The sequence below is a fragment of the Balaenoptera physalus genome (assembly GCF_965194825.1).
Source record: "Balaenoptera physalus genome assembly, chromosome: 5".
NCBI classification, from domain to species: domain Eukaryota; kingdom Metazoa; phylum Chordata; class Mammalia; order Artiodactyla; family Balaenopteridae; genus Balaenoptera; species Balaenoptera physalus.
Window position 1 is genome coordinate 86735801 of NC_138884.1, and position 16269 is coordinate 86752069.

At 36.8% G+C, this 16269-nt stretch overlaps 2 protein-coding genes across 2 annotated transcripts in view; one reads left to right on the top strand and one right to left on the bottom strand.

Annotated features, from left to right (window-relative positions):
- Positions 1-14861, top strand: part of TMEM156 (transmembrane protein 156) — a 55149-nt gene extending 40288 nt beyond the window's left edge. Inside the window, exon 6 of the mRNA XM_082464324.1 lies at positions 11368-14861. Within this exon, the coding sequence (XP_082320450.1) occupies positions 11368-11477 (110 nt within the window). The 3' untranslated portion in view covers positions 11478-14861. The remainder of the gene's footprint in view (positions 1-11367) is intronic.
- Positions 1-16269, bottom strand: part of FAM114A1 (family with sequence similarity 114 member A1) — a 124083-nt gene that overhangs the window by 18183 nt on the left and 89631 nt on the right. The window lies entirely within an intron of this gene.

Below are 16269 nucleotides of genomic sequence, written 5' to 3' on the forward strand. Positions count from 1 at the left end.
ACACTCCAAACTAACACAACATTGTTAATCAACTATACTCCAGTATAAGATAAAAAGTTAAAAAAAAGATGCTTTGTCAAAGATGTCTAAACAATTATTCTCATGGTAAGTTCATTCTGAAGCTTTAATGTGCATCAGAATCAACCATCAAAGGCTCCTGGGCCTTTATGAAAGGAGATTGTAATTCAGTAGATCTGGGGCAGGGTCCTAGAACCTGCATTTTAAATTACTACCTCTGGGGATTTTCAAGCCAAGGCTCTGTTGGTCACTTTATTCGTTTTCTATTGTTGTGTAACAAATTACCACAACCTTAGGGGCTTAAAACAACACATGTTCATTATCTCACAGTTTCTGTGGGTGAGAAATTTGGGAACAACTTTGTTGGATCTCAGGGACTCACAAGCTTGAAATCAAGATGTGAGCTGGCCTGTGCTCTCATCTGGAGGCTCTCCTTCCAAGCTGGTTCAGGGTGTTGGCAGAATTCCTTTCTTTGAGGCTGTAGACTGAAGGCCCTGGCTTCTTAACTGGCTCTCAGTCAGAGGCCCCTCTCAGGCCCAGCTGCAGACCCCTGCTACATGACCCTTTCCATAGACAGTGCAGACATGGCGGCATGCTTCCTGAGCCCAGGGAGGGATGCTCTCTGACCCCAGGGAGGGCCCAGTCTCTCTATTAAAAGCTTTCACCTCCTTAAGTCAGACCCACCCAGGATAGTCTCTCTCAAAATCAACTGATTTGGGATGTTAATTACACCTGCAAAAGCTCTTCATCTTAGTGTAACCTAGTCACCGGAATGAGATGCTATTTACCGCCCTGCCCACGCTCAAGGGAAGGGAGTCACAAGGGCTGCCATGTACACCAGGGGTGGGAATTTGGGGGCTGTTTGAGATCCTGCTTGCTACAGCCACCCTTGAGAAGCACAGATTTCAGAGGACAAAAATCACAGACGCCTGGGAACTTCCAGTGTGACACAGATAAGGCTGATAGATCTAGTCTCATAGGTGCGGTTGCTCCTTACCAACAATAAAATAAAAATGGAAAAACTGGTCTCGTTTTCCCACCTTTGCTCTAATCAGTCAGGAAAGCTTTGTCATTCACTCTTTACAGCTAAAGGTTCCATAGGAAAAAATGTGGACTTTGGTGGTGATTTTAGCATTTCTATAGGAAGGAAAGGGCCCTCAGTTATCTGCTGGACATGGCCTCAAAAATGCATCTATTCCCTTAAAGACTAGTTGTTACCTTAATTTTTTAAATGTCTAGTTAAGACGGATACTTTTCTGAGAAAACTTACAAAACCTCACATCAGAAGAACAGAAAATCTAAACAAAACCATTATCATAGAAGAAATAGAAAATTTGTCAGTTATTTCTCAAAAAATAACAGGAAGAGCAGTACACAGCGGAATTTTAACAATTTCTAAACAACAGATATTTCCAGTGGTATTTTAACTGTTATGACCATAGAAAAAAAGCCCAAGGAAGATTGTGTCTAAAATGAAAGTATCGAGCAATCTTACTTATGTCTATCTATGCAAAAATCCTCAACAAATATTAGCAAAAGAATCCAGTAGCACAGTTTAAAAAAAATGTATACATACATACATACACACACTCCTATGATCAAGTGGGGCTTATTCCACGAATACAAGAACAGTCCAGCATTAGGAGATCTATTAATGTCACTCATCATATTAACAGATCTAAGGGAACGATTGTTGGATCATTTCTATAGATGATAAAAATGTATTTGATTATATGCACAAAAGAAGAAGACTTAGAAGACCTACTTTTCTCATTATTTATTCTACAAATTTACTTCTAATTTTTAAAAGACAAATATAGCTGTTATGCTATATTCAATTGATTTAAAACATTTCAGCATAGATAATATGATGTTACAGTTAAATATTAAGCACACCACAAGAGTCTGAGCTATCAACCAGAGGCTTTGCTAAGTAGAATGATGAATATTAGAAATGAGTTTTCATTAGTAAAATTAGTGGTAATCAAAGTCTGAATTGTATGTTCATTGTTGAAATTAGAGGCATTCAAGTTTTGTTACTTGGATAAAATATTGTAGAAAAATGCTCCATGGCTGCACTAATTGGGTATGAGAACCCAGCCAACACTGTAACCTCTACTTTAGGAATCGTCCAACTCCTTGCATAGGTCCCTGGCTGCATGATGCCAACTGCAAGCCTAAGTCCTACCTCTGGAGCATGTCCTGTCCTCCCCAAGTGAGCTGTGAAGCCCAAGTGACAGGGAGCATGGACTTACATCAAGCCTATACAGCAGGTTTTCCAAGCTGTGCCCTTGCCCTCTCTCTACTGGATAACAAATACCTAATAAATGCCTGTATGTGAGGAAAAATTTCTCCTGGTGAGATTACCCATGCTCAAACTTTTTGGTGGTTGATTTTATCTACTGATAAGAACCTAAGGGTTGTGCATGGTTAGACTGGCTTAGGTCATTTCACAGCAATAGCTGTAGGGATTTTGTAAACCTTTACTAAAACTAGTAAAATTAAAAACAATTTACCTAATGATCAAAACACCTAAGACTAAATTATAGAAAGCATAATTCATATAGCAAAATCTAAATTAAAAATCCAGAAACCACACACAAAAAAGCAAAATGTATAAAATTTAGACAAAGTAAGGAAGATATAATGCTAAGTATAAACAATTGGGTATTTTGTATAAGTGTTATTTAATCTGTATTGTATACTTGAAATCTGCTAAAAGGATAGATTTTAAATTAAATTTTCTCAACACACACACACAATGGTAACTATGTGGAGGTGATGGATAAGTTATTTAGCTTTATCGTGGTGATCTTTTCACAATGTATGCATATATCAAAATATCAAGTTGTATGTACACCTTATATAATTACTATTTTTATATGTCAAAGATATCAATAAAGTTGTTAAAAATGAAAAAAAATGTATTTGACAAAATACAATACCCATTCTTCATAAAAACACCTAATAAAAATAAGATAAATAGGTACTTCCATAATATGATAAAATATATCTGTCTCAAACAAAAACTCAGAATCATGCTTAGTAGGGAAACACTAAAAGCGTGCTTAGCTAAAGCCAGAAATGTTCAAGAATGTTCACTATTGCCACTTTATCTACAGTTATCCTAGACGTACTAGTCAACACAATTAGATAAGAGGCGGAACTACAAGGTTCACAAGTTGGAAAGGATAGGTAAAATGATCACTTATTTTGCAGATGATATGATATGTACCCCAAAAATCTAATTCCCTAAAAACATCTTTGAAAAGTTCAGTAAGGGGCAGGGTACAAAATTAATATAAAAAGTCAAACAACATTTATATATTTAAACAACAACCAGTTAGAAGATATACTGCATTTAAAACAGCTGCTGAAAATAAAGTAATTAGGAATAAACTTCATAAGAAATGTGCATGATCATTCTGAAGAAAACTTCAAAAAAATGCTCCTGAGAGACATAAAAATGACTTGAAGAAAAGGAATGGTATATAATGTTCTTGAAAGGAAGATGAATATAAAAAGATGCCAATTTTCCCTAAATCAATAAATAAACAAGTTCTTTTCCATTTCCCAATGAAAAATAAACTGTCGATAGTAGACAGGAAAAAAATGGACATAGAAGAATAAACAAGAGAAGTATCCATTCCATTATGGTACTGGTACAGACTAGATAAAAATATCCAATGAAACATTAGAAAGTTCAGGACTTTGGTAAATGATGAAAATGGCATATCAAATCAGTAGGAAAACAAAGAAATACTGAATGAATGATGTTGGAACAACTGAATAATCATCTAGGAAAAAAATTTACTTAATCCAGAGCCCACACTAATACTGGAGTAAATTCCATACAGATCAGTGATTTTAATGAAAACATGAAACCACAAAAGTAATAGAAGAAACAATGGTAGAATTCATTTACAACTAACGCAGAACTAATCATGACACAAAACTCAGCTAAAACACTAATAAATTTGACCCTGTGCAAAAGAATGTACACAGCAAAAGCAATTGGGGGAAAGTTATTTGCAGTTCATCACAGATAAGCAACCTTTCCTAGTATATAAGGAGCTTCTAATAATTGATGAAGAAAAGACCATAACCTAGTAGGCAAATGGGTAAAGGACAAGAATGGACTGTTTACAGAAAAAGGAAATACAAATAGTTCTTAAACATATGAAAGGTTGTTTGGTCTCACTCAGACCAAATTGTTTAAAAAAATTTTTGTTGTTGTTGTTTACTATGTGCCAATAATATTGGTCACTTGGGTATAGGAGACACAGCAGTGAAGCAAACAAAATAAAGATTTCTGCTCTCATGGAGCTTCATTCAGGTGGGAAAGTAAGTTGAAGCTACACTGAGATTCCACTTTCATCTATCAGATTGGCAAAAATCCAGAAGTTTGACGTCACACTCTATGGCAAGGGGCAAGAGGTACTCTCATACTTTACTAAGGTAAACTGAGAGGCGAAATTGGTGCAACTTCCATGATAGGTAATTTGGCAATAACCATCAAAGTTACAAATGTATAAGCTCTTTGAGCCAGCAATTCTATTTCTAGGAATTTATCCTATAGATTTACTCACATAGGAGAGAAATGGCATCTATACAATGTTTATTGCTTGTGTATTTACAAGATCAAAAATGATTAGACACCATCTTAGCAGACACCATCTAAGCTGTTTAAAGACATGGTGTTACATCCATACTGTGGAATACCAGGACGTTGTAAAAAGGAAAGAGGAAGCACTTATGTGGAAAGATCCCTAAGATACATCATTCATGATATATATGTATAGTATTCTACTAATTGTGTAAAGAAGGACAAAAACAACATTTTAATAACACATATATTAAAGTACAAAGTTATCATCTATCTATCTATCTATCTATCTATCAACTATCTAGAAGGGAAAGAACTATGTGATATGGTGGGAAGTGATTGCCTGGGAGATGGGGTAAAAAGGAATATTCACTGAATATCCCTTCATAGTTTAAAATTTTTTAATCAGGTGAATGTATTCCTTATACAGAAAATTAAATCCAAAAAATAAGTTTTTCTTATCAAAAATTTTTTTCTAATTAAAGGAATAACATTCTGAGAGAAGCTTTGACAGGATTTCCCTTTTGGTAAACTACACCAGTGTTTAATAATCTTCTTGGAAAAAAAGAATCATATTCTTGACTATACTTAAATCTTCCTTTCTGATATCTCTTCTTAAGAAGCAACTACACAAATTTCTCTTTAAATTAGAGGTCACCTCATTTCCATCCATGTTCAGGGCTTTGTATAAAAAGTAGAGACATCTGTGAAGCAAAAAACCACGTGTATTACGTAGAACTCAAGTTTCAATATAAAGACTAGAAAAGCAAGACCCAGGACCCCAGTGGAATACAAGAGATACCATTGAGTCATGGACATCAAGTTTTACCTTCTATTTAAAGTCAGTTGAAGATAATATTAGAAGAAGTTTATAAAGTCACAGAATCATAGCAAAGGAAGACAGGTTAGAGTTCATCTAATTTGTAACTTTGCTTTTTGGTAAAATTGTCCCTGAAATCAAGGGTGTTATTTATTAATATTATTCTTAGGGACATATTTCAACAATATGCAAAGAAGGAAATGTTTGTACTTTCCAAACTAAAATTCTTTTCTTGCTACTTGACATTGTATCTTAAATTTTTTCTTTACTTTGCTCCTCCTTAACTATACTGCAGATCTTGTGCTCAGAAGGAGATGAGGGAGGAGGAATTGAAAGGTTAGATACAGAGTTGAGAGAAATGGGTTAAAAGTGTCAGAGTTGAGAGGGCAGACAGCAGAAACAAGAAGAACTACAATCCTGCAGCCTGTGAAACAAAAACCACATTCACAGAAAGATAGACAAGATGGAAAGGCAGAGGGCTATGTACCAGATGAAGGAACAAGATAAAACCCCAGAAAAACAACTAAATGACATGGAGATAGGCAACCTTCCAGAAAAAGAATTCAGAATAATGATAGTGAAGATGATCCAGGATCTCATAAACAATGGAGGCAAAGATCGAGAAGATGAAAGAAATGTTTAACAAAGACCTAGAAGAATTAAAGAACAAACAAATAGAGATGAACAATACAATAACTGAAATGAAAACTACACTAGAAGGAATCAATGGCAGAATAACTGAGGCAGAAGAACGGATAAGTGAACTGGAAGACAGAATGGTGGAATTCACTGCTGCAGAACAGAATAAAGAAAAAAGAATGAAAAGAAATGAAGGCAGCATAAGAGACCTCTGGGAAAACATTAAACATAACAACATTCACATTACAGGGGTCCCAGAAGGAGAAGAGAGAGAGAAAGGACCAGAGAAAATATTTGAAGAGATTATAGTCGAAAACTTCCCTAACATGGGAAAGGAAATAGCCCTCCAAGTCCAGGAAGTGCAGAGAGTCCCATACAGGATAAACCCAAGGAGAAACACACCGAGACACATAGTAATCAAATTGGAAAAAATTAAAGACTAAGAAAAATTATTGAAAGCAGCAAGGGAAAAACGACAAATAACATACAAGGGAACTCCCATAAGGTTAACAGCTGATTTCTCAGCAGAAACTCTACAAGCCAGAAGGCAGTGGCATGATATACTTAAAGTGATGAAAGGGAAGAACCTACAACCAAGATTACTCTACCTGGCAGGATCTCATTTAGATTTGATGGAGAAATCAAAAGCTTTACAGACAAGCAAAAGCTAAGAGAATTCAGCACCACCAAACCAGCTCTACAACAAATGCTAAAGGAACTTCTCTAAGTGGGAAACACAAGAGAAGAAAAGGACCTACAAAAACAAACACAAAACAATTGAGAAAACGGTCATAGGAACATACATATCGATAATTACCTTAAACGTGAATGGATTAAATGTTCCAACCAAAAGACACAGGCTCGCTGAGTGGATACAAAAACAAGACCCATATATATGCTGCCTACAAGAGACCCACTCCAGACCTAGGGACACATACAGACTGAAAGTGAGGGGATGGAAAAAGATATTCCATGCAAATGGAAATCAAAAGAAAGCTGGAGTAGCAATACTCATATCAGATAAAATAGACTTTAAAATAAAGAATGTTACAAGAGACAAGGAAGGACAGTACATAATGATCAAGGGATCAATCCAAGAAGAAGATATAACAATTATAAATATATATGCACCCAACATAGGAGCACCTCAATACATAAGGCAACTGCTAACAGCTATAAAAGAGGAAATCGACAGTAACACAATAATACAGGGGGACTTTAACACCTCACTTACACCAATGGACAGATCATCCAAACAGAAAATATATAAGGAAACACAAGCTTTAAATGACACAAAGGACCAGACAGATTTAACTGATATTTATAGGACATTCCATCCAAAAACAGCAGATTACACATTCTTCTCAAGTGTGCACAGAACATTCTCCAGGATAGATCACATCTTGGGTCACAAATCAAGCCTCAGTAAATTTAAAAAAATTGAAATCATATCAAGCATCTTTTCTGACCACAACACTATGAGATTAGAAATGAATTACAGGGAAAAAAACGTAAAAAACACAAACACATAGAGGCTAAACACTACGTTACTAAATAACCAAGAGATCACTGAAGAAATCAAAGAGGAAATCAAAAAATACCTAGAGACAAATGACAATGAAAACATGATGATCCAAAACCTATGGGATGCAGCAAAAGCAGTTCTAAGAGGGAAGTTTATAGCTATACAAACCTACCTCAAGAAACAAGAAAAATCTCAAGGTTAAATTATTAAGCAAACAATTTAACCTTACACCTAAAGGAACTAGAGAAAGGAGAGCAAACAAAACCCAAAGTTAGTAGAAGGAAAGAAATCATAAAGATCAGAGCAGAAATAAATGAAATAGAAACAAAGAAAACAATAGCAAAGATCAATAAAACTAAAAGTTGGTTCTTTGAGAAGATAAACAAACTTGATAAACCATTAGCCAGACTCATCCAGAAAAAGAGGGAGAGGACTCAAATCAACAAAATTAGAAATGAAAAAGGAGAAGTTACAACAGACACCGCAGAAATACAAAGCATCCTAAAAGACTACTACAAGCAACTCTATGCCAATAAAATGGACAACCTGGAAAAAATGGACAAATTCTTAGAAAGGTATAACCTTCCAAGACTGAACCAGGAAGAAATAGAAAATATGAACAGACCAAACACAAGTAATGAAATTGAAACTGTGATTAAAAATCTTCCAACAAACAAAAGTCCAGGACCAGATGGCTTCACAGGTGAATTCTATCAAACATTTAGAGAAGAACTAAGACCCATCCTTCTCAAACTCTTCCAAAAGTTGCAGAGGAAGGAACACTCCCAAACTCATTCTACGAGGCCACCATCACCCTGATACCAAAACCAGACAAAGATACTACAAAAAAAGAAAATTACAGACCAATATCACTGATGAATATAGATGCAAAAATCCTGAACAAAATACTAGCAAACAGAATCCAACAACACATTAAAAGGATCATACACCACGATCAAGTGGGATTTATCCGAGGGATGCAAGGATTCTTCAATATATGCAAATCAATCAATGTGATACACCATATTAACAAATTGAACAATAAAAACCATATGATCATCTCAGTAGATGAAGAAAAAGCTTCTGACAAAATTCAACACCCATTTATGATAAAAACTCTCCAGAAAGTGGGCACAGAGGGAACCTACCTCAACATAATAAAGGCCATATATGACAAACCCACAGCAAACATCATTCTCAATGGTGAAAAACTGAAAGCATTTCCTCTAAGATCAGGAGCAAGACAAGGATGTCCACTCTCACTGCTATTATTCAACATAGTTTTGGAAGTCCTAGCCACGGCCATCAGAGAAGAAAAATAAATAAAAGGAATACAAATTGGAAAAGAAGAAGTAAAGGTCACTGTTTGCAGATGACATGATACTATACATAGAGAATCCTAAAAATGCCACCAGAAAACTACTAGAGCTAATCAATGAATTTGGTAAAGTTGCAGGATACAAAATTAATGCACAGAAATCTCTTGCATTCCTATACACTAATGATGAAAAATCTGAAAGAGAAATTAAGGAAACACTCCCATTTACCATTGCAACAAAAAGAATAAAATACCTAGGAATAAACCTACCTAGGGAGACAAAAGACCTGTATGCAGAAAACTATAAGACACTGATGAAAGAAATTAAAGGTGATGGGCTTCCCTGGTGGTGCAGTGGTTGAGAATCTGCCTGCCAAGGCAGGGGACACGGGTTCAAGCCCTGGTCCGGGAAGATCCCACATGCCACGGAGCAACTAAGCCCGTGCGCCACAACTACTGAGCCTGTGCGTCTGGAGCCTGTGCTCCACAACAAGAGAGGCTGTGACAGTGAGAGGCCTGCGCACCACGATGAAGAGTGGCCCCCGCTTGCCACAACTAGAGAAAGCCCTTGCACAGAAACGAAGACCCAACACAGCCAAAAATAAATAAATTAATTAATTAATTTAAAAAAAAAAAGGAAGAAATTAAAGGTGATACCAACAGATGGAGAGATATACCATATTCTTGGATTGGAAGAATCAATATTGTGAAAATGACTATACTACCCAAAGCAATCTACAGATTCAATGCAATCCCTATCAAATTACTAATGGCATTTTTTATGGAACTAGAAGAAAAAATCTTAAAATTTGTATGGAGACACAAACGACCCTGAATAGCTAAAGCAGTCTTGAGGGAAAAAAATGGAGCTGGAGGAATCAGACTCCCTGACTTCAGACTATACTACAAAGCTACAGTAATCAAGACAGTATGGTACTGGCACAAAAACAGAAACATAGATCAATGGAACAAGATAGAAAGCCCAGAGATAAACCCACACACCTATGGTCAACTAATCTATGACAAAGGAGGCAAGGATATACAATGGAGAAAAGACAGTCTCTTCAATAAGTGGTGCTGGGAAAACTGGACAGCTACATGTAAAAGAATGAAATTAGAACACTCCCTAACACCATATACAAAAATAAACTCAAAATGGATTTGAGACCTAAATGTAAGACCAGACACTATAAAACTCTTAGAGGAAAACATAGGAAGAACACTCTTGGACATAAATCACAGCAAGATCTTTTTTGATCCACCTCCTAGAGTAATGGAAATAAAAACAAAAATAAACAAATGGGACCTAATGAAACTTAAAAGCTTTTGCACAGCAAAGGAAAACATAAAAAACACGAAAAGACAACCCTCAGAATGGGAGAAAATATTTGCAAACTAATCAACGGACAAAGGATTAATCTCCAAAATATATAAACAGCTCATGCAGCTCAATATTACAGAAACAAACAACCCAATCCAAAAATGGGCAGAAGACCTAAATAGACATTTCTCCAAAGACATACAGATGGCCAAGAAGCACATGAAACGCTGCTCAACATCACTAATTATTAGAGAAATGCAAATTAAAACTACAATGAGCTATCACCTCACACCAGGTAGAATGGGCATCATCAGAAAATCTACAAACAACAAATGCTGGAGAGGGTGTGGAGAAAAGGGAACCCTCTTGCACTGTTGGTGGGAATGTAAACTGATACAGCCACTGTGGAGAACAGTATGGAGGTTCCTTAAACAACTAAAAATAGAATTACCATATGATCCAGCAATCCCACTACTGGGCATATACCCAGAGGAAACCATAATTCAAAAAGACACATGCACCCCAATGTTCATTGCAGCACTATTTACAATAGCCAGGTCATGGAGGCAACCTAAATGCCCATCAACAGATGAATCAATAAAGAAGATGTGGTACATATATACAATGGAATATTACTCAGCCATAAAAAGGAACGAAATTGGGTCATTTGTTGAGACGTGGATGGATCTAGAGACTGTCATACAGAGTGAAGTAAGTCAGAAAGAGAAAAACAAATATCGTATATTAATGCATGTATGTGGAACCTAGAAAAATGGTACAGATGAACCAGTTTGCAGGGCAGAAGTTGAGACACAGATATAGAGAACAAATGTATGGACACCAAGGGGGAAAGCCGCTGGGGGGTGGGGATGGTGGTGTGATGAATTGGGTGATTGGGATTGACATGTATACACTGATGTGTATAAAACTGATGACTAATGAGAAAAAAAAAAAAACAAAGTGTCAGAGTTGCAGGCAGGAAATTTAGTAAGTCATGGAAACTGCCAGAGTCCTGTCTAGGTGGAAGGCATGGTTCTCTTACTACACTGGAATATACTGTGTCTACTTTAGCATTGCTCTTGACTAAATACAGACTAGAACAGCTCTCCATCTTAAACAGCAGAGACCACGCAGAGGCTGCCTATGGCTCAGGTCAAGGACGCGCTTCCTCCAATACCAGAACTAGAAGTTACTTCCATGGCGCATCAGCAAGATGAATATACACGGTGAGTGATGCTTCAGCTTTATTGACGATTTGACTATTCATTATAAACGTGAATAGATCCAAGGAGGTATAGTTTGCCCCAAACTGCATTTCTATCCGGGTGTAGGAGATAGAAAGTGATGAACTTGTGAAATCAGTTCATATGAATTAGATGGCATGAAATAAAATCACTGTTTCCTCCAAGGTCTAGGAAAGACCAGTAAACTAATCTCTTAGTCTGTTGAACAACATGTGCCCTGAAATGTCTGCTCATCTCTTGGTACTGTTTCCTGGGGTTGAGTCATAAGTCGAGCAGGCTAATCATTGTTTCAATTGGAACATGAGAAAAGAGAGAATGTAAATTTGTAAAGCAGAACTACTCACTGACTTTCAACTACTGAAATAAAAACTCCTCTAAATTTAATATTTGATAACCTAGATTAATGCACATTGATCTCCATGTATTTGAATACAAAACTGTGAACAAAAGTGTCAGAAATCTTTTTCTTTCATTCAACAAATATTTATTAAATAGCTATTTTGTTAAAGGCACTACTGATAACCACTGTAGGGGGTATAAAAATTATAACAGGGACAAGATGGGAAACTAGCATTTCTTAGTATTCTTTTATTGTGCTTGGTGGTGATAGACTAGATCATTAACTGTTTATAATATTTGAGTCCCGGCAGGAAACTGATGGTATACTCATATTGAATAATTTGGGGAGAGTTTCATAAAAGGCTTATTAAGCCAGGATGTGGGAAAACCAAAAAAGGACAGTGTAGCATCCTAGGACAAGTAACTGGGGGCACTGCTACTGTCCCTAAGACTAAAGGGACAAGGAACTCAGAGAGACAGAGACAGAAGCACACACATACACACACAGAAGGAATATGTGGGGAGGGCTGCCTGATAGGAGCTGTGGCTTTTCGTCATGGACACAACAGCCTGTGGTTGCCCTGAGGAGAGAGAATGAATATCCCAACTTGGCTGTTCTCCTTTTTTCCCAACGTCTAGTACTCCCCACTGGCCAAACCCAACCAGAGCCAGAGGACACTGGTGCTAGATTGAGACAGTTCATATAGATTGGCCTCCCAGAGCACCAAGCAAAGTGGACAAAAGGGGAAGGCAGATCTGGAGAGACAACCAAAGGGTTCCAGCATAGGTGGCCCAATACATCAAACTGGAAACTAAGTGCCAAGGAACACTTTGTCTTCAGGACTAGAGAGAGGCAGGTCTTCGTGCTTGGGTCTTCAGTGAAATAAGGGTCTGCTGTTGGCTCAGAAATTCCTAGGGAGAATATAATGTCATCATATAATTGTTTTAATGAAATGTTACTGGCTATTATGCTTGATATTTCTCATTCTGGTCCTCATTCTAGGATGCTCAAGCTTGCACGTGAAGAGCTCTCCTCTGTCCTTTTACCAAATGCTTTTGGAGCACCTACTGTGTGCCAAGAATTCTGGTACTCATTGGCAAAATAACGTGCAGTCTATCAGTGGAGGAGTCAGATTAGGGAATCCCTAATTCCAACTGAGTGTCAAGTACCATGATAGAGGCACCCACAGGGGACTTGGGGAGTGTTATGGGGAGACCCCTCATTCAGAGGACATGTTGCCTAGCATTTAATAGATGTCCAATAAATATTTAGTGGACATAAGTATTGAGTGAATGGATAAATCTCAACTTCTGTGTCTCTCTACTAGAATCATGGACTCCTGTAACCAAAAGAAACTTGCGTGAACACTTTCACTTTTATTTTATATAAGTGGAAAATAAGCCAAAAAAATATAGTGGCAGAGGTTGGAGGAGACCCTAGGTTTCCTGAGACCTAGGCTGAGAAGTTTATTACCACTAACCACACTGTCTACTTGGGGATATAAAGGAGGGTCCATGGCCTAACAAAGGATTGGAAAGAGCCCTTAATCAGTGACTTTAAGGAGTTTTTCGTGTTCTTATAAGACATAGTTTTAATAAACGGTTTAAAATTTTTTTCCACTAATTATTTTCAGGTCAACAACATTTTTGTGTGAATAATATTTGTCTTTTTTTAAATCTTCAGACTATCCTTATGAGTTCCTCTGGGCAATTTGGACTGAACCCTTCTGAAGAGTACTCATAATTCTATTCTGGGAATGAGTTAACTGGTAATTGTTGGTCTGGCTGTGGATGCACAATAGGAACCAGTAGGAGTGCTGACTGGTTGATGGAAACTAACTCAACAGTACTCATTTGACCCAGGAGATCAAAGGGACAAGAGTTTTTTTCAGGAAGGCATTATGAGTCATGGAAAACAAGCTAATGAAACCCATGGAAAAAGCAAGAGAACACTTACTCTCTTTGTTTATCCATCGTTATACAGCTTACACTAGCCCCAAGATTTTGATTTTGAGGAACCAGAAACAGGGTTGAGGATGCAAATCCTTTCTCTCACTGGCCCACATTGCAGATCCTTATTTGATGTGTTTTCTTATATAGATGGATTGTTTCTATTTGGCAAATTGCTTAAGAGGACCTGGGTTGTTTGTTTACACATTTGTTTGCATCTGTAAATCTTGCCTCCTTTTGGCACTGGGATGTTTAAAAAAAATTCAAAATACCAAAATAAAATGAATTTAAGTGAAATACTTGAATGTTTAAATCTAATAACAACATGTTTCCTCTATTTCTTTTGGCTTTCATCTTTTCATAGCTATCATTGATGTCAAGAATAATTATAGTTATTAATTACAGTAAAATCATATATAAAAAAGAGGACAGTTCTTAACATTGAAAAATAGAAAAATACCTTCCAAAGAATTAATATTGTTAAAATGGCCTTACTACCCAAAGCAATCTACAGATTTAATGTGATCCCTATCAAATACCCATGACAGTTTTCACAGAACTAGAACAAATAATCCTAAAATTGATATGGAACAATAAAAGACCCCAAATTGCCAAAGCAATCTTGAGGAAAAACAAAAAAAAAACAAAAAAAAACCAAAGCAGGAGGCATAACCCTCTCATACTTCAGACAATACTACAAAGCTACAGTAATCAAAACAGTGTGGTATTGGCACAAAAACAGACATATGGATCAATGGGACAGAATAGAGAGCTCTGAAGTAAACCCACACACCTATGGTCAATAATCTTCGACAAAGGAGGCAAGAATACACAATGGGAAAAAGACAGTCTCTTCAGCAAGTGGTGCTGGGAAAGTTGGATAGCTGCATGTAAATCAATGAAGTTAGAATACACTCTCACACTATGCACAAAAATAAACACAAAATGGCTTAACGACTTAAACATAAGACATGACATCATAAAATTCCTAGAAGAGAACATAGGCAAAACATTCTCTGACATAAATTGTACCAATGTTTTCTTAGGTCAGTCTCCCAAGGCAATAGAAATAAAAACAAAAATAATCTAATTATTATGGGGATCTAGGGAAACTTACAAGCTTTTGTACAGCAAAAGAAGCCATAAACAAAATGAAAAAGCAACCTATGGAATGGGAGAAAATATTTGCAAATGATGAGACGAACAAGGCCTAATTTCCAAAATATACAAACAGCTCATACAACTCAACAACAAAAAAACAAACAACCCAATCGAAAAATGAGCAGAAGACCTAAATAGACATTTCTCCAAAGAAGACATACAGATGGCCAACAGGCACATGAAAAGATGCTCAACACTGCTAATTACAGTAAGTCCCCTACATATGAACCTTCAAGTTGTGAACTTTCAGAGATGCGAACATGTGTTTGCATGTCCAATCATGTAAGTTCATGTGTCTGGCATACCTTGTCACATGTGTGCATCCTCTACAAGTGGTTGTGCTTTTGTGTACTTTATTGTACAGTACTGTAGAGAGTACAGTAGTACAGTATCATTATTTCAAGCCCAGGATGTCCAGAAGCAAGCGTAAAAGCAGTGGTATATAGCCGATTGTGTTAGTTGGGTACTTAGGCTAACTTTGTTGGACTTATGAACAAATTGGACTTATGAATGCGCTCTTGGAAGGGAACTTGTTCGTATGTAGGGGACTTACTGTATTAGAGAACTGGAAATCAAAAGTACAATGAGATATCACCTCACACTGATCAGAATGGCCATCACTAAAAATTCTACAAATAATAAATGCTGGGGAGGGTGTAGAGAAAAGGGAACCCTCCTACACTGTTGGTGGGAAAGTATGTTGGTGCAGTCACTATGGAAAACATTATGGAGGGTCCTCAAAAAACTAAAAATAGAACTACCATATGACCCAGAGATCCCACTCCTGGGCATATATCCGGGCAAAACTATAGTTCAAAAAGATACATGCACGCCTGTGATAACCCAGAGGGGTGGGACAGGGGGGTGGGAGGGAGGCTCAAGAGGAAGGGCATATATGTATACATATAGCTAATTCACTTTGTTGTACAGCAGAAACCAACACAACATTGTAAGGCAACTATACTCCAATTAAAAAAAGAAAAAGAAAAAAAAAGATACATGTACCACTATGTTCATAGTAGCACTATTCACAATAGCCAAGACATGGAAACAAGATAAATGGCCATCAGCAGATGAATGAGTAAAGAAGACGTGCTGTATATATACAATGGAATACTACTCAGCCTTAAGAAAGAATGAAATAATGTCATTTGCAGCAACATGGATGGACCTAGAGATTATCATATTAAGCAAAGTAAGTCAGAGAGACAAATACCATATGATATCACTTATATGTGGAATCCAAAATATGACACAAATGAATCTATCTACGAAATAGAAACAGACTCACAGACATAGAGAATAGACTTGTGGTTGCCAAGGGGGAG